Genomic DNA, 19,013 nt, shown 5'->3' with positions numbered 1-19,013 from the left:
GGGAGACATGGAATAACACACACGGAGGGGAAACCCAATAAACTAATCTGAACAATTTAGGACTGATAGAATAATTCCAAGAACAGCAAATTAACTTTACATGATACAGAAACACAAGGAAACAAAGAACGTTGGGTCAAAATGACCCAGGACCATGACAAGGGGGTTATTGAGCTTTCTTTTGTTAGATAATAAACATGACATGAAAACTGAGTCTAGTTTAAAGAGTAAAGAGTAAATACAAAGAGGAGTGTCCTGCTGGGTTCTCCATCCATGGATCATTTTACACTAATAGCCAAAGCTTTTTCCAGATTCAGTGTCTGTCCATGGAGGCCAAATGGGGCCAGCACCACCGGGGTACATTAAGAGATTATATGATCTGTCTTCACTTAAAAACACTAAGCAAAGGGGTTTAAGTCAACAGGTGTATACATTACTAACAAAACAAATCCTATAATACTGAATGATTATTGGTTGTTAAGTTTGTTGACAATAATTCACAGGAGAAGAAATTAAAAATAATCTGTCTGAAGTGCACTGTGCTCACCAGCCACTTTCCCACCGTTCAGCTGCTGACTAACAGCAAATATTTAATCAGCTATTAGGAGAAGAAGGTGATTTAAGTGACTTTGAACATGGCATTGTTGTTGGTGTCAGATAGGCTGGTTTGAGTATCTAAGAAACTGCTGGTCTGCTGGGATTTTTCCACAGTCATGTGATGTGGTAGATTGGTATCACCTGCATATTAACTCACCCTCAAATTTGCTGTGGGAAATGGGAGCTAATTTAAGAGTGGTTTTTTGTGTGTGTTTCACAGTTGTTGTGGGCTGGGTTAATTGAAGGCAGGTGTTTTGATAACAGTCACGCGCAAGTACACTTATATTCCAAACTGCTGTTATATTTCCTGTCACTCTGGTATGTTATTTAGTCCAGACTTACAATGGTTTAGATTAAAATGTTTATAGCAGCCATTCTGTTAGTTATATAATTAAGATTCAGTTGAATTTCTTGTTATATTTTCTGTCTTTGCAGGCCAGAGCCTACTATATGCTGCAGAATTGGCTTCCTGAGGCCGGGGTGACTGTGGTCCTACTCTGTAGAGAGTGCTGGGTGTGTGAGGACAACTGTCCCCTGTTGATGTTGTCTATATGTTGAGGGTAGATGATTTGTGGCACGGTTGGCCCCAGCTTTGGAATGTGGTTTTTATCCCTTTGCAAGTGGGACACTTCCTTTTTTATGTGATTAATCTCATAGCTGGGGTTGTTTCTTTTTTTTTTTTTTTTTTTTTTTTTTTTTTTAAATGACATCAGAAACAGCAGTATGCGACATTACGTGATGGCAGAGCTTCAGTTCATCCTTTGTCTTTTTTTTTTTTTTTTTTTTTTTTTTTAAATAAATAGGACAGGGGGAATGAATGAGAGAAAGAGGGGGAGAGAGAGAAAGAAAGAAAACCAAAGGGGAGAAGAGACGGTGAGAAGGGGGGGGAAGAGAGAGGAAAAAAAAAAAAGAACTCCTGGGTCACCTGTATGGAGAAAAAAAAACAAAAAACAAAAAAAACAAACAGAGGAGACAGCAAACAACAAAGAGCAACATAATAATAGAGAAAACAAAGCACCATCACAATAAACTAGCTAGTCATAGATATCAATATTTACTAAATAATAAACGATATTGTGCAGCACGCAAGATAGACAGCGCACAGTGTGCTTTGAGGCAGCAGCCAAGAAAGCTTTAGTCCGCGTCTGTGAATACCCATGTGTGCATACCTGTGTGGATCAGCATGCTTGCATTCCAAAGGTTTCTCCATGTAATGATCTGCTAGGGAGTGTGGGGGGGCCACAGCCCCGTCCTCCAGGGTGTGAAGCAGGTATGTGTGTGAAGCTGGGGTTGTTTCACATTGACCTCAGGGAGTTCATTAATAAATGTAATGTCAGCTCAAACTGGTTTATTGAACAGTGGGTTCATTGTACTCAAATGATCTCCAAAGCCATTAGCTCTCACTCCAATGGGGCACCTTGGGGATGTGGTGGAACAGGATATTCACATCATGGATGTGCAGCTGACCAATCTGCAGCAGCTGTGTGATGCTATCATATCAATATGAGCTACAATCTCAGAGTTATGTTTCCAGCATCTTGTTGAATGTGTGCCATGAAGAATCAAGGCAGATCAGAAGGTAAAATGGGGTTGAAACGAATACTAAAAAAAAGTGTCCCTGTGCTGTAGACTTTCTTGCAATTCACTGGTCGGCATTCATGAGTCATGGAAAGTCAGGTGGGGATGTAAAACCATCTGTGGGGAAAACAAAACCAAAAACAGTACTCTGCTCTAAACTGTATCTGGTTATTTCTGAGAGATTAGGATGCCACAGCACAGGTCATCCTTACAAAAGAAACACTCCAAGCCCAAAAGAGAAAAACCTGCTGATTCACACTGTTTATATGATCCTTAAGAAAGCCTTCACCCATTCATGATTAGTCAACAGTTGAGATGCTAACTTTACTATTTTGTAGTTTATGCATAAGTGACCCATGCGTGAATGGATTAACTTCTTCTAACCCAGACCATCCCAAAGTGTGGGGGCGGTATGAAAGGGGGGGGGGAACCAAAACGCTTGGACACTGCCAGCACGGGGCGCCCACAGAAACGCAAAGCAGGAGATGAAGCATAGCTGAATATGTTTCCAAACCAACTTCATTCTAAGCCAAAGACTAGAAAATATGGTGAAGCATATCTTCCCTTTGGTTTCACCTGCAGAATTGGTTTTCCCTGTGTCGGGAGCAGCGCTGGGCTGTTCAAATCACGGACAAACAGTCTCCCACAGCTGTTTATGTTCTTAAACCCATTTTGCACAGAGAAGCATTTTTTGAAAAATGTATTGATAGCAATGTTGAATATTATTACACATGGGGGGGGGAACAACTACACGTAAAATAATCACCTTGATGCCTCTGCCTTTCTAAATGTAACTGCGTGTGTATTGTAAGCGTGTAAAAACTGAAGATAGTCAGATTAACAGTATTATGTCTCTATCTGCCATTCTGCAATTCATCTCATGTAAACAATAACGTGGCGCTCAGCATGACGTGAAAAAAGGCACATACCTTTGACGTTGCGTGACGAACTCTGTATTCCTCGTCCACACGTAAACGCAAAAAAAAAAAGAGTTTTAAAAAAAATCTCCATTTTCGTTGATTCGAAACGCCGTTTACGTGTGGACGAAACAGCTGCGTTTTCAAATTTCCTATGATGGGATTGTACCACCACCATTATTCATGATTTTTATCGGTTAAACAGACGACATGGATAAAAGGTCAACAAATTTGGCAGTGGATTTTTTTTTTCCATACCACACTTCGCAAGACTGGATGTAGCGATGTGTTTCCCTATTATAAATTAACAGATTTAACAGGCAACAGAAAACAAAACAAAGAAAATTAAAAAGAACCTGGAGTAAGATTGTTATACTTAACAGCAGTAAATGTATTTTTTAAAGACCATTAATATGGAGTTGTCACTGAAGTTGTGCAGGATCTCTTTTTAGATTTAAAAAATTCAAATATTTTCAATATTTGGAAATGTTCCTGCTGTTTTTTTAGCACATTATTTTATTTAGTAAAGATTTCACCTAAAAAAAAACATCTTATAGCGAACTCAATGTAAAGTTTAAGATCTAATTAGTATTGTCTGTAGGCATTTTTATAAGAAAAAAAACTTCTGAATAATCCAGGCTCCTTAAATTCTATTATAAGTATGCAAATTTTAATCAGAAGACCAGAGAAAGAAGCCACACTGATGCTATTTATTAAATTTCATTTCAATTATTGTTTGATTTCAAAGCAAACAGGATAAATCACAGGAGATAATATACTGATTAACTATGGATTCAAGCAGTTTGAGTATTGAGGCATATCACAAAGAACTACATCTCCCAGAAGCTCCACAGGGAGGCCAGGAGAGCAGCAAAGAGAGCCACAGTGAGTGGGAGCTGGATGGAAGTGGCTCCGTTACACACGTCTGTGTTACAACACTGGAAAGAGGTGCTGTAGGCCACACTGAGGATGGAGCCGTTCACCGACGCCCCGCACAGATCCGACTCCAGGCAGCCGCGGGTGTGCAGCTTCAGCCCCCCAGCAGCGCTGAACACTGCAAGGACCGGAAGCAGATGATGAGTAAATATGTAGCGCAGTTTTATCTGCTCCCTAAAACAGCACCTGCTGTTCTGTTTCATAAACCTTCTGGGAAACGTTTTTTTTAAAATAAAAGTGCAAAACTTTCAGTTAATACCGGCTGATTATCAGCTGAACCTTCTGTCTTCCACAGCCTGAAACCTTATAACTTTAAAGGGAACCTAGTTTGTTTAATTAATGTAGACTGTTTCAAAGGTTCAGACTGTCCCATGGTAGCATTTTGTCAGGGGGCTGAACCAGTGACACAGCATTTTATATTGTATTTTTTATTTCTTGTGTTATTTTTAGTTAAGGTTTGTTATGTTATCATCAAGGTCCCTTTAGTTTTGAGTCTTACCAAAGTTGTATCTAAGCACATCAAACATTTACACACTCAAATTCCGATGGATACATCGGGGACAACTTCGGGGCTCAAGTAGCCTATACACTGTGACTAAAGGAGCCAGGGGATGGAAACTGCCAATCTTCCAGTTCCTTTCAGGCGGTATGAACTCTGGGTGTGAACAAAAGGAATGCATAAGTTGCTTGGAGGCATTTAAATAATTATTGGCAAGTGACTATGACATCTGCCTCTTGAAATGGTAACTGTGTTAATATTTTCAAATAGTTCCTGGTATGGACGTTTGTTTCCGCCACAGTAATTTTGTTAAAATTTACAGATAATTACTCCAATTTTTGTGCCTTTTTGATAGCAATAAGTTATTCAGGTTATTCAGTGGTGGAAACAAGCTTCCATACGACGTCAAGTTTTCTGATCTGACTAAAATTTTCTTTGGCTAAAGTTTTTTGGTTTTGTTTTTTTTAACACGGAGCTGCTGCACACCCAAAGATGTATCTCTGTTTTGTACTGAGCTTTAGTATTTGACAGGCAACCCTAAATTTTTAATGTAATAATTTCACCTGAAATATTTGATTTTGTTCAATCAACCTTTGTCATTCGAACAAAGACGGAAAGTATTTCTGTTTTTCCTTATGTGTTTCCTCAGTTCTGAGCTTTCTCTGTCTGAATATCTTCACAATAGAGGAAAAAAAGTTTCCTTACGTGCATCTCCTGTGAAGCAGCTCTGATTTGTATTAGTACAAGTGACATCTTTTGATAGGAAGCATGTTCCAAAGATGCCAATGGGACACTGACGACAGGTCAGGCATTGTGCTGTGAAGTGGGGGGAAAACAGCAGAGGGATCAGGTTTCAGTCAGTCCACAGTTTCATCTGTTTGCCTCTGTTAATAGTGGAGGAAGCATTTCCCCAAAAACAAATTAAAAAATACATCACAAAAAAATGTATTTTACAAGTAAAAGGTTCCACAATGAAAGAAATACAGTTAAGTAAAAGATCAGACAACTGAGAGCAAAATAGACCCATAATGGTAAGTGGCTTCATTCAGAATGCCATAATGGAGTAGTTTTTAAACTTATGTTGTCTTTGTGCAATCTAAGAATTCAACTACTTTAACTACTTTATCACTTTTAAAGTCTCTTCTTAAAATTTTCTTTAACAAAAATACTTTTTAATAATTACTTTTTAAAAGCCCAACCTTTTCTGTGATTTTATTTTATTTTTTAAATGTCTTTCTGTAAAGCGCTTTTATAACTTTGTTTAAAAAGTTCTGTATAAGAAATGATTATTATTATTATTATTATTATTATTACTTGTTTGTTATTTAATTATTAAATTTTTATTTTGCGTTTTTAGTCTTAAATGATTAGAAGATATGTTTCCTCGTTGAGAAATGATGAGGAACTTTTTAAGGAATCAACTGTAAAGTCCACAGGACCAAAGCTGATTTCTGGCTTTTTTCCCTCCCCTGAACATCGATGTTCAGGAACAATCATTTCCTTATAGCCGCAACCTAAAAGTTCAGGTACTTTTAAGTTGGGTCACTTACAGTTCTCTTATCTCAGCCCGTGTATCTCAGTCATCTACAACAAAAAATATTGTTGAGAATAAAGTAGAAATTTTGAGATTAAACCTGAAATTCTATTTTGAGAAAAACGTAGACGGAGATTACAGAGGTTTCAAGACAAACTGAAAGTGTATATGAGATGGTGGAATCGTACTTCAGAATAAGTGTTAGTTACAATGTGAAATATTTGTCTTTTAGGACATAGAAACAACGTGTTGACAAGTACATTTATGCTCAAGGGATGACGCAGAAAGCCAGATCTGGTCAGAAGGAAAGAAAAACCACACAAACTTGGAAGGGCTGGTCAGTGGACAGATGTGCAGATATCAGTGCAGTAAAGAGGATGTATGCTGAATCACGAGACACGATAAGACAGCTGATTAATTTGTTTCGTGACTCATCTACACAGGGCATATTTTCTTTCTTAATGTGACCCTAATAATCATATAATTATAATTATCTCATTGTTCTGAAGGCAGGGCTGTGATGCAGTTTTCTGCCTCGCCACTAGAGGGCGCGACCGTTTTGTGAGTAATGTTTGACTGGGATGAAAAATGGTGTTCAGGGAGGCAGTGTGAATCACAAGTTATGCTCGGGAGCAGTTTATGTGGGTTCAATGAGAGTGTGCGTCCATAAGACTGAACCACACACACACACACACACACACACACCCACGCTAAATCTGCCATTAAAGAGCTGAACGATCATCCCCTGCGATCACCACCGTAGAACTGAACCTCATATCAGAAATCATCATAACACTCATAGTCAATATAAGTCATCTATTTTCTTACTTTAATTCTAAAATCTGGGATGTTTTGAATTTCCTGGGACTGCTGGTGGTCTGTGGTCCAACATCCAAAATAAAAACTGAAATATTATGCTGTGATGTTACGGGTATTTTAAAAGCAGTTTGGGAATCCACCACTTGCTAAAAAAAACCCCCAACCTCTTAATTTTGATGCTTTCTGTAACTTACCTGCTGCGATGAAGGCACCCAAGACAATTGTCGCTTTCCAAAAATGATTCATCATTCACACAAGTCTTCTTAAAATAACTAGGTTAGGTCCGAGTTACGTGTGCGTGTGTCAGGTGAATTTAGAGAAAATAATTTGCAACATTTAAACAATGGCTTGACTTAAAAGGAACATGCAGGAATGTAGTTTATCAGGTTCTTTTTGTTCCAACAGCAACTCTCCAGCCAATTATCTAAAACGTCACAAGCATTCACAGGAAAAAATTAAAATCAATTTCTCAAAAGGTAATTCGGAGCACAAACACCTTTTAGTATTTGTTCAACAGATTTCATGGACTTTAAAATGCTAACTGTTAATACTAATTACATCTTTTCTATTGTGTATTCACTCATTTCCTGCGCTACATCATAAGTGCAGTAAAACAGATATTCTGCACAGAATACAGAAGTTTAGTCAATGAACAAAGTAAAGAAACAAAACAAAACCCTGCATTAAAAACAAAGAAGAAGTTATGTCTTGATGCATGCTCAGTCATCCAGGTAAGTAAATCCCAAAAGATTGACTGTTCATCTGGATGTAGCCATTCCCCAACTCTCTGTGAATTTCCCAACCCAATTTCCTTTGGGGTCAACCTTCAGGATCAATAAAGTTTTATTGAATTGAATTGAATTGATTAGTGGTTTTTGATCAATGGTCATGGGAATTTGCATATGAATGATCAATGAATCGACCTCACGGCACATTGTTCATTCAGGGGGTTACAGTTTCAGTCATTGTGCGAAGGTACTGTTTATAAGATTGGGGAAACATGCAGTCAGCTTAGACTGAAGAAGTCACTTGAATGAGTGACGCAAAGTTTCTCCCACTGACAATGCTACTTCCAGATGAACACAACCAACCTTTTGGGAAAGAAGAAAACAGTTTTTATTTTTGCTGTTTGTTTTTGCCTTCAGAAGGCCCACGGGCTACAGACGGCTGCCAGGCATGCGCCCAATGCAGCGGCGAGAGGAAGGTGGGCAGATGAAGCTCCGTTACATTGGTCGGTGGTGCAGCACTTCCTAGTGAGGGTGTAGGTGATTCCCAGCAGGGATCCTTTTTCTGTTTGGTTGCAGAGAGACGAAGACACGCAGCCCTGATTTTGTAAAGTCATCCACTTACTGATGTCAAAGTCTAAAAAGAGGAAAAACAAGCATGATTTTTACAGATTATTCTCAGATTCTACTTTATTCCACTGAAGTCTAAGTTGTGTAAGGTTGTTCTGAGATTCTGAATGATTTGCCCTTTTGGATACATTTAAATAAAGACAATCAGAAAAAATGGTTGCAGATTGCTGGATAGTAACCACTGTTTTAATCTTTCAGCATTTTTGTATTTTAACTTATATATTTGCTTCATAGTGTGGTGCTTTTTATATTTGTTTGGCATGTGAAAAATTGCAGGCTTGAGTGCAGCTGGAAACATAAATCCACTTTACGGTGGCTCAGAAAGCCGATCATGCCTTAAACCTGCTTGGCGATCTCTTGTGACATGAGAGCAGCTGCAACCTTATTTAATGTTTTCATTGTGAAATATTTAGGCTCAAATAAAAGTAAGAAATTATGAACAATTAAAATGGTAAATGGCCTGCATTTGTATAGCGGTTTACTTAGTCCCTAAGGACCCCAAAGCGCTTTACACTACATTCAGTCATTCACACACTGGTGATGGCAAGCTACATTGTAGCCACAACCACCCTGGGGCGCACTGACAGAGGCAAGGCTGCTAGACACTGGCGCCACCGGGCCCTCTGACCTCCACCAGTAGGCAAACATGGGACTAGTGTCTTGCCCAACAAGATTTGGCATGCAGCCAGGAGGCAGCCTGGGATCACACCACCGACTTTCTGATTAGTAGCTGACCTGCTCTGCCACCTGAGCTACAGCCACCAATTACCTTGGAATTGTAAGATATTGGAGGGGTATGTAAGAAAAAACAAAGGTTTTGGGACAAAATCTCAGTGAATCACCGCCTTATCGTGTGAGAGGGCTTTGTGCGTTCCAGTGATTTCAGGAGGTTTGTTGTCAGGGCTAATTTACCCCTGGTAGGGTCTCCTAAGGCAAATTGTTCCTGACAATAAACTATTGAGAAAGCACCCATGGGTCCCACACCAAGTTAATCTCGGGGTAGGGGATAGAGGGCAAGTGGCCTCAAATTGATTTTGGCAAACCATCAGGTGACTCAGGAGGAAGCAATACTCTTTCACACTGTGTGCAATGGGGGTGATGTGCTGCTGACTTCAGGTGGTAGAAAAAACACTGTCAGGATCTCCTGAATCCCCCTGACATGCCTCCCATACTGAAAGCAAAGTCTGGCGATGATGCATATAGGACTTGAAATAAAGCACCAGTTATTCTGCACCGCCACAGTCTTGTTCCATTAAACTGTGAACACGGCAGTATTGGAAGGCTGTAGCTGAAGGTGGAGTTAGTAACAACACAGCCTGGAGCAGACTTTAATCTTTGTGGGACACTCTGCTGTTGTTGCTGTGGCACATTTAAACGTTGTGTAACTAAATCCAAACTGCTTGTTTCACAACCAGTCAGAACATCTTCTGGAATGACTCAAGGTTTCATGCAAACCGCAATTTTTGATGGGGTTGTCAGACATACAGGATGAAGTAATTATTCTTCGTGCCACCCTGATCTGTGCTTGCAGTACAGGTTTTTCACGCTCCACAGCCTTACACAGGTCTAGGAAACAATTAACAACTCAGTAGGAGAAAGCTACAGGGAAGTAACACTGTCACTGCAGATGCACAAAAACCCAGTGTCCTCACTCATGTCCCTATTGTTTTTGCCTAAAGAAGTCTAAAGATGGAGGTCAGATTTGTTTCTGAAATCAGATCTCTATGACTGGTTCTCTGTTTTGTTATTTGCTGGTCTGCTAATGTTGTGATATGGTTTATTAGAACCCAAACTTGTGTTGTAGGGTGTTTGTCTTACAATGCCCTGAGGTGACTGTTGTGATTTTCGGCTATATAAATAAAACTGAATTGAACTGAGTTGTATTCAAGCCACATTTTGTGGTAAAGCTTACCCTACCGGGTTGTGTTGTCTAAACCTAAACAAAGGGGCAAATAACAATTTTATTTAAAATAAGTACTTACAGTTGGTTTAACAGAGGACTCAAACGTCTACCTCTTGTTTTTAATCATTTCTTCAACCAAAACATCCTGTTTTCTTCACCTGACTTCTTAAAGCATTTCTTCTAAAGGTGAATTTCTCCCACTACCCGTGGATTCTCTTCATAGTTTTACATCACGCAGACGTGGCTATGTGCAGCCTCACAACCACATTCCTAAGTTAACCTTAACTTAACCCGCACCCTGCACGTAACCTCTTGACCTGGTTGTTCAAACAGGTGTAATCCAGATACAAATGATCCAATAATCCAGTTTACTTTTGTCCTGGTTGTTCAAAAAGGAACTGAATAGGAACTTTTTGATTGTGATACAAAGATTACCAGTGCTTTAACAAGGAGCACCAAAATCCATACAAAATAAAATATCCTTAATTAATTATAGTAATTTCGATAGAAACACCTATTTCATGGAATATTTCATTAGTAATGAATTCATTATTTTATACACACCCAGTTTACCTCACCCACGTTGATACAGATGCACTGTACTGCATGAAATAAACAAATGCACCCATGAGTAAGACAAAAAACATGGTTACCTCTGCTCCTGTTTGCTAGCAAAGCAGGTATGACCAGCTGTGAAACATGAACATTTCTCCTTTTTCTCTGCAGTAACACACTTTCTTCACTGTTTTCTTCATGCTTTTACTCCACTTAGGCTGAAACTAAAACTTGCTTCACTGAGCAAGAAACTAAAAACTGACCAGCAGATGGAAGAAAACCTTAAGAAAATAGACTGAAAATGAGGTTTCACCTTTAAAAGTCTTAATTCATTACATTTTATAATCTATTTTTAGATTATTGCTTTGACTTCCACCACACAGCTCACAGTTTATTTGAAATATTTTCTGTCTTTAGATTAGATTAGATTCAATTTATTGCCATTAAATGTCACTCGTCATTATTTATTTATTATTTTTTCTATGCTTAGAGATAAGTTCATTTATTTATTTATTTTAGTTAGTTGTTTATTTATTTGTGTGAAGGGAACATGCAAAGTAAGCATTTCATTGCTCAGCGTGACCATTTTTGTTTTGCGGTGTATATGACAATAAACTTCTAAAATGTTGAATCTTAAAAAAGGATACAACTCACGTTTGGCATCTAATGTGTATACACAATATACACACACATATACACACAAACCATTTATGATTTTAATAAACAAAAACCCAAGTCCTGCATATATATTGTATGTTTGAAATATAATTTAATAGACTTTTATTACAATAAATATATAGGTAAATTTGGTGATAATTTCAAATCATAGCGAATACAGCAGGCAGTTTATAAATTATGATCCCTGTTTGGAATCAAAGAGGATATTGGGTGATATCCAGGTGGTGTTGACCATCTTTTATATACAGTCTATGTTAACACCAGACATCATGCCTTTACCTTAACTCTGGAAGTTAAGGTTTCACCTCTCATTGGAGAAGCTTCTTTAGTACAGTTCAGAACTGAAGAAGCTTCTCAGACGCTTTTCTTTCCAAGCTTCTTAACTCTGGAATGTACCTGTAGCAATGTGTTTGATGTGCAGACAGAATTCTTCAAGTCCTTTTATTTCAGGTAAGAATTCACAGAATCAACCTGCTGATTCGTGTTACTCACCCACTTTTCCCGTGTAGCAACTGAACTGGGTGTTGTTGCAGCTCTCAGTGGAGCTGAACAAGCAGTTAGGTCCAAAACCCGCTGTGCATGTGTTACAAGTCAGCGATTTGCCTGTGAACCAAGGAGGAAGAGAAATTTCAAGAAACTGTTCAGGAAGTTATGACCACAAGTTACTGGAAAATTTATCAAACATAAATCAGATAACTCATTCAGTTTCCTGATTGTGTTAAGTCATTTTTTTCTAATAGTTATATATAATGGACTGCATTTATATAGCGCTTTTCAAGGCACTTTACAATGCCACTATTCATTCACTCTTGCATTCACACACTGGTGGAGGCAAGCTACGGTTGTAGCCACAGCTGCCCTGGGGCAGACTGACAGAAGCGATGCTGCCATATCGCGCCATCGGCCCCCTTGGCCAACACCAGAAGGCGGCAGGGTAAAGGGTCTTGCCCAAGGACACAACGACCAGGACAGAGAGCCCGGGGATCGAACCGGCGACCTTCCGGTTACAGATACGCTTCCCAACCCCTTGAGCTACGGTCGCCCCATATATGCTGGATAAGTGCATGTGGGATGATGCACTTACACAAAACACACAAAAATTATGTGATAAAAACATTTACAAGACAAAACATGTTTAATGGTAGATATTTAATGACACTGATTTAAATTTAAAAAATCAAAAAGCCATCACTGATTGCAAATATTTTTAATTTGGTTGGTAACTCCCTGACAACCGCTGGTTGCTAGGGAAAAGAAACAGAATGGGTTGGCAAGTGGTTGCTGTCGGTCAGCAGGTGAGGTCAGCTGCAAAGAGGTATGCAGTGCAAGATCTTCTTGCGGTTGCTCTGTTCGTGAGCAGACTACTGTGGACACCCACAGCATGGAAGATGCCAAAACTGTGAAAAGTGTCTTGAAAATAAAAGATGCACCTTGTGAAATCTGTGTGTGTGTGGCTAAGCTGATCATGACGTGATTGGGAGGTGATGAAACTACAGGGTAAATTTAACTCACACATTCAAATCCACTGTTATACAATCTGTTTATCTGACTTCCAGTAGCCTTCCAGGAAGCACTTGCCAGCCACCTGTGAAATACACAATTTCTCCAAGCAACCGCTGGTTGCCATGGGTTACTCACCAGTGTCTGGACATGTGTGACTGTAGTTTGTAGTATTAAAAGCAAAAGTACTTTTCTTTTTTTACAGGTTATTTTATTATAATTTTTAAATCATTTCATTGCATTTTATTGTTAAAACTACATATCAAAGTTTATGTATATGTGTCATAGGTGGGTCATAAGAAAAAGCCTTGAAATATCCAGATTAAATTAATGAATAAACAAACAAATAAATACATAAAAAAAATAAATAAATAAATAAATTAGTGAAACATGCAAATATTTAAGTAAAAGCACTTTAAAACTACATTGTACATACTTCAGATGCAGGGTACACACTGGACAGGTGACCAGTCTGTCACAGCGTAAACACAGATAACGTTCGTACTCATACTCACACCAGTAGCCAAGATAGAATCAGTAACTAACCCCAGAAACTGCTGCTCTCTGGGTTGTGCATCACCCAGAGAGAAGCTCCACACAGGAAGAGCAGACAGTGGATTTGAAACCAGGACCGTCTTACTGTTTCATAACACTTATGCTGAAATGTTGCTAATTTTAATTAAAAGTGTGATAAATTTGTTTGTAACCTGAGACGTTCAAAGATGTGACCACTGGTGAAAGTAAATTTGTGCTCAAAACAGTTTTTGGTGAAGACATTTTTATATTCTTAAAAAGACTAAAAATGTACAATTGCACCAGCATCTGGTCCATCTTACCTGTAGCAAACAGGGCCATCAGTGCTGCACAGATCCACAGAAGATTTTTCATCTTGCTTTTACACAGTTGAGTGTTTTATTGAGAAATTGCAGATAAAAAGACCAAAAACAAGTTTCCAGATGAGCGCTGGCGATGGTTTCAGATGAGGTTCTTAACTCTGCTCAGCTGCTTATGTGTGGAAAGGCGTATCATCAGGTCCTGAATACAAACAATAATGTCGGAATATTGTCTGAATGCAGACAATAGATTAATGTTGACTCTGATTTCTATTCATCTGCCGATATATTACCTCGCAGCCAACTGAGATCTGTTTGAAAAGGATGAAGCCTATTGAAAAAGGAACACACACAAAAGAGAGAAAAAAAGATCACTGGAGTCTCACTGTGTTTGAACCTTTGCAAACTGGAAAGTATTTAAAACCAGTATCATCATTTTCCTATAATGCATTTGGTTTTATAAAGAACAATGCCCAGTGCACTCCTTTCATTCTCATGATATAGAGCTGCCACATAATTACAGTAGTTGCATCATCTCCCGATCTCGTCACGATCAGCGCAGCCCACAAATAGACTTTTAAGAGCTGTACTTTCTAGATGATGAGATATTCAAAGTTTTTACAATTTTCACCATAATTGCAGATTTTGCTGATGAACCTCTGCCCCTCTATGATACTCCATTTACCCAATCATAACCCTGAGCTAAAACTATGTTTTAGGATTCTTATTATTATTGTACCTGAAAGCCATGTTTAATTTCCTTTAGGTTTTTCCATCATTGTTCACAGGCTTGGTCACCAAGCATGGATTCAAACATGCATCCCTAAGATGCATGCTGTTGAGCTATCTAGGATGATCTCCTCTGCCAAAATGTCACTAAATTTTAACAGAAGACACCAATTCATTTACTTCTCATACTCTAGACCAGAGGCTGGAAACAGTCAGGATTAGGGTTAACATTCAACCCTATTTAGACATATATTGCATGTATCCCCCTCCAGTTACATCCATCCAAACGCTTTCAAATAAAATGTATTATTATTATTATTATTATTATCCAGCTCTACAAATCTCAAATGTGAAATTTAAATCTAAAGAGAAATGCTTTGTGTTGGTTGTGGGATTTGAACCTACAATTTTATTTAGAAAACAAAAGAGACTGTGGTCTGTTTTGATCAAAGGCATTTCTCAATGTCAGCCAAAGGCTCTTGGGAAACAAGGGTGCATTCTTGAGTCAAGTATTGTAGACCACCACCGACCAGCCAAAAGCAAACCATAAAGTTATTTTAGATCTTACAAATGCATGCGAAGAAGTTTAGTTTCATTTGTCATTTGTGGGCAATACCTGCATTGAGATCCAATCCAATTTTGGCAATTCAAGTTGCTTTCAACTCAACTGCTTAAGTATTCTTGGAGCTGGATGAGCTGTCCTACACAGACATTTGTGACATATGCCATTCCATTCTTTGAAATCACTCCTGATCTTACTCAGGTGGTTTGTTGTTAAATTACTTGAAACTGTTGAGCTTCTTTTCAAGACCTCATCTATGATCTTGAACTCTGGGTAGTGACCAAAAGAATGAGACTGACAGTACAAGCAGTAGAAATGAGCTTTCTTCAGAGGGTGGGTGGCCTCTTCCTTAAACAGACCCTGGGAAGTTCGGCCATCTGGGAGTGGCTAACAGTAGAGTTGCTACTCCTCCACATTGAAAGGAGCCAATTGAGGTGGTGCAGGCATCTGACAAGGATGCCTTTTGGGCAGCTCCAGAGTGAGGTGTTCTGGGCATGTTCCACCGAGAGGAAATCCCGGGGCAGACCCAAGACATGCTGGAGAGACTATATCTCTCAGCTGACCTGGGAATGCCTTGATCTTTCCTGGAAAAACTAGAGAATGTAGCTAGGGAGAGCTTTGGCTTCTCTTCTTAGGATGAGTGGAAAGAATTGGATGGATATGATGATGTCACTAAGTTTTCACCCAAAACTCGGTGACATCAGGAACCAAAGGCAAATCAGACCTTCAATTTTGGGTTTTACCAAAGATTTTGTCTTCAGATTTCATTCAAATTGTTTGGTGAAAATTTATATTCAGAACTGAATTTCCACTCATAAAAATGGCATAATTTTTCTTGTGCTACATCCCCAACTGAAATATTAAGCTAGATCACCCAACGAAACACTAGCAACCAGGCTCATTCTTTAGACATGGTTGCAACATCTAAAGTGAATTTGTTCTTGGCATTCAGATAGTCAGAAGTGGTCTAAGGCAGAGGTCCCAAACCCCCAGGCCACAGACCGGTTCCAGTCCACGAGTCGTTTGGTACTGGGCTGCGAGAGTTGAGGCTCAGGTGTGAAGATTATGGTTGTTATCGTTAACTCGGTTTCCCTGGGTCTTTTCCTTTTGTGTTATGAATAAATCTTCTTTTTTTTTAATTGTATTTTTATTGAAAAAAGACTTGTTACAAAAAAAAATTGGTATTATTTAGTCAAAAATATCTTTTTCCTAGTCCTTTGTTTTTCAGTCAAATAACAGTATGAACTTGGTGGCTTAACAACTTTGTGTTGGTTGTGGGATTTGAACCTACAATTTTATTTAGAAAACAAAAGAGACTGTGGTCTGTTTTGATCAAAGGCATTTCTCAATGTCAGCCAAAGGCTCTTGGGAAACAAGGGTCCAGTCTTGAGTCAAGTATTGTAGACCACCTCTGACCAGCCAAAAGCAAACCATAAAGTTATTTTAGATCTTACAAATGCATGCAAAGAAGTTTAGTTTCATTTGTCATTTGTGGGCAATACCTGCATTGAGATCCAATCCAATTTTGGCAATTCAAGTTGCTTTCAACTCAACTGCTTAAGTATTCTTGGAGCTGGACGAGCTGTCCTACACAGACATTTGTGACATATGCAATTCCATTCTTTGAAATCACTCCTGATCTTACTCAGGTGGTTTGTTGTTAAATTACTTGAAACTGTTGAGCTTCTTTTCAAGGGTGAGGATGGTCGAGTACACAAAGATACCTGGCTCAAGGATAGACTCTTTATTAGCTAAAAGGCAGCTGATTTTGAAAAGCTACAATGGTTTCAAACCTCACACCTTTCAGGGTTTCATCCTCAAAGGAGTGTAGTTCTTGTGTCTGCTACAATAATCTGGTGATGACCACACTGTCAATTCCAGTTGATCTTTCTTAGTGGTTAGTTTAAAAAAAATCTTTTTTTCTTCATTTTCTTTCTTCAATTTTAAGTTTTAGTGTGAACCCAACCCCTACCAAAGATTTTGTCTTCAGATTTCATTCAAGTTGTTTGGTGAAAATTTATGTTCAGAACTGAATTTCCACTCATAAAAATGGCATAATTTTTCTTGGGCTACATCCCCAACTGAAATATTAAGCTAGATCACCCAACGAAACACTAGACACCAGGCTCATTCTTTAGACATGGTTGCAACATCTAAAGTGAATTTGTTCTTGGCATTCAGATAGTCAGAAGTGGTCTAAGGCAGAGGTCCCAAACCCCCGGGCCACAGACCGGTTCCAGTCCACGAGTCGTTTGGTACTGGGCTGCGAGAGTTGAGGCTCAGGTGTGAAGATTATGGTTGTTATCGTTAACTCGGTTTCCCTGGGTCTTTTCCTTTTGTGTTATGAATAAATCTTCTTTCTTTTTTTTTAATTGTATTTTTATTGAAAAAAGACTTGTTACAAAAAAAAATTGGTATTATTTAGTCAAAAATATCTTTTTCCTAGTCCTTTGTTTTTCAGTCAAATAACAGAGTATGAACTCGGTGGCTTAACAATGTGTTCATAACAAGCATATTTAACTTAGATAAGGTACATTCGATACCTATTGTGAAGTATATCTTCTTTTTTTTTATGGTTTTATTTTGTTGTATTTATCTGCAACACCTTAAAGGCCAGTTTGTGAAAATATTGTTTGTGAAAATATTGTCAGACATAAACCGGTCCGTGGTGCAAAAAAGGTTGGGGACCACTGGTCTAAGAAACTTGACTGAAGCTTAGACAAGCAAGTGACTTTGGTTCACTTTGATACGCAGTTTCCGCTAAAGTACTCCAGCGTCACTTTTGCATTCCACATCTGGCTGTAGGTTCAAGACCCACGCCTGACAAATGCTTTTTCTTACATGTAGTACACTTGCATTCATTCATATGTTCAGTAGACTGTATAGCATATGTGTAGCTGTAATAATTCTTTAAGTAAAACAACAAAACACAAGTACAGACAGGAACAGGTTGCATATGAAAGTCTTTCTAAACAACCGTAATGTTTGAATGGACTTTTATGAGCGCTGCACTCCGCTTGGCAGCATGGCTTAGTGGGCTAAAATGCTGAAAACAGCAGTTTTTCTGGTATCTGGTCTCCAAGTGGATGTTTCAAACCTAAATGCTGACAAAGATTTATTCTTAGTTTTCACTCAAGTGGAAAATTTATGTTCAAAACTAAAATGCTACTAATAAAAGTTTTGACTTTCATGTGCCAACTTGGTCCCCAAACTTAGAAAAATCCTTTGGAGTTCATTTGGAATTAGCTCAATCATCCAGCTGTTTGCCTCAGACTGTCAGTGCACCTTTTATATATGGGGCTTGAAACCACATCCTGAGATTAAGAGTCTCATCCTCTGGTGTGCCTGTAACTCTATTAACTAGAAGGTTGGTGGTTTGAGTCCTGTCTGCTCTAGCCTATGCTGAAGTATCATAGTGCAAAATCCCCAAAGCCACCCTGCTTTTTAACTCCAGCCGATAAGACCATTTCCCATAAACATAAACCACTCTACACTCTTTTGGGGATAAATAAAGTCTTTCTGATTCTGATTCTGAGTGTCAATGTCAGAGGTGATAGACTTGGAGTTTTATGTTTTTTCTTTTCTTTCTACTTATGTAGAAAAAGTGCTCGTATAAATGGATGAATGAGACATGTTGTAAAAAGTACTTCGAGTGCTCCAGTAGAGTAAATGGCTCTATAGGAACCAGTCAATCAACCACTTACCATGCTTTTCCAACTTAACAAGCTGGGCTGGAAATCAGAGGAAGGCTCAACATATTGCAGTCTCGTCTTTTGCCAACTCGGCCTGCTGGGCTATAGTAGCAGTAGCAAAAACTGTCTTATCCCAGTTGTTTGTGAAGTGGTCTAAGAATGAACAAAAGCACTTCAAGTAACATTGGGTCACTTTGATGGCCTCCTTCCATGAGAGCCCTCTAATCTTACTTGTAGCCTTCAAATGCAAGTTTAGGTTCAAATCTCACTTCTAAAAAAGAGCTTTTCTTACATGTACTACAGCTGCCTTACTTCTTTTGTCCAAT

The 19,013-nt window shown here is 38.7% G+C and overlaps 1 protein-coding gene across 1 annotated transcript; it reads right to left on the bottom strand.

Annotated features, from left to right (window-relative positions):
- Window positions 1–7,240: 7,240 nt before the first annotated feature.
- LOC146682806 (uncharacterized) lies at window positions 7,241–13,878 on the bottom strand. Its single transcript, XM_085446495.1, has 3 exons — window positions 13,708–13,878; window positions 11,864–11,974; window positions 7,241–8,242 (listed from the first exon to the last, which is right to left on the bottom strand). Exons 1-3 carry the CDS (start codon window positions 13,757–13,759, stop codon window positions 8,022–8,024), a joined length of 384 nt encoding a protein of 127 aa, XP_085302621.1. The 5' UTR covers window positions 13,760–13,878; the 3' UTR covers window positions 7,241–8,021.
- Between the last annotated feature and the right edge of the window lie 5,135 nt (window positions 13,879–19,013).

Source organism: Copadichromis virginalis, linkage group LG22 (genome assembly GCF_057382275.1).
Source record: "Copadichromis virginalis isolate Kocher_CV1m ecotype Utaka linkage group LG22, C_Virginalis_male_GT1.1, whole genome shotgun sequence".
Taxonomy (NCBI): domain Eukaryota; kingdom Metazoa; phylum Chordata; class Actinopteri; order Cichliformes; family Cichlidae; genus Copadichromis; species Copadichromis virginalis.
Note: the sequence above shows the minus strand (reverse complement) of the source record. Positions and strands in the feature narration are given on the sequence as shown.

What these genes read in the sequence shown, in the direction of transcription:
- LOC146682806 (XM_085446495.1), bottom strand. Translation starts at nt 13,759, where the DNA reads ATGAAAAATCTTCTGTGGATCTGTGCAGCACTGATGGCCCTGTTTGCT. An exon ending in GATGGCCCTGTTTGCTACAG is followed by an intron (nt 11,975 to 13,707) that starts GTAAGATGGACC and finishes CTTGGTTCACAG; the next exon opens with GCAAATCGCTGACTTGTAAC. An exon ending in TTGCTACACGGGAAAAGTGG is followed by an intron (nt 8,243 to 11,863) that starts GTGAGTAACACG and finishes TCCTCTTTTTAG; the next exon opens with ACTTTGACATCAGTAAGTGG.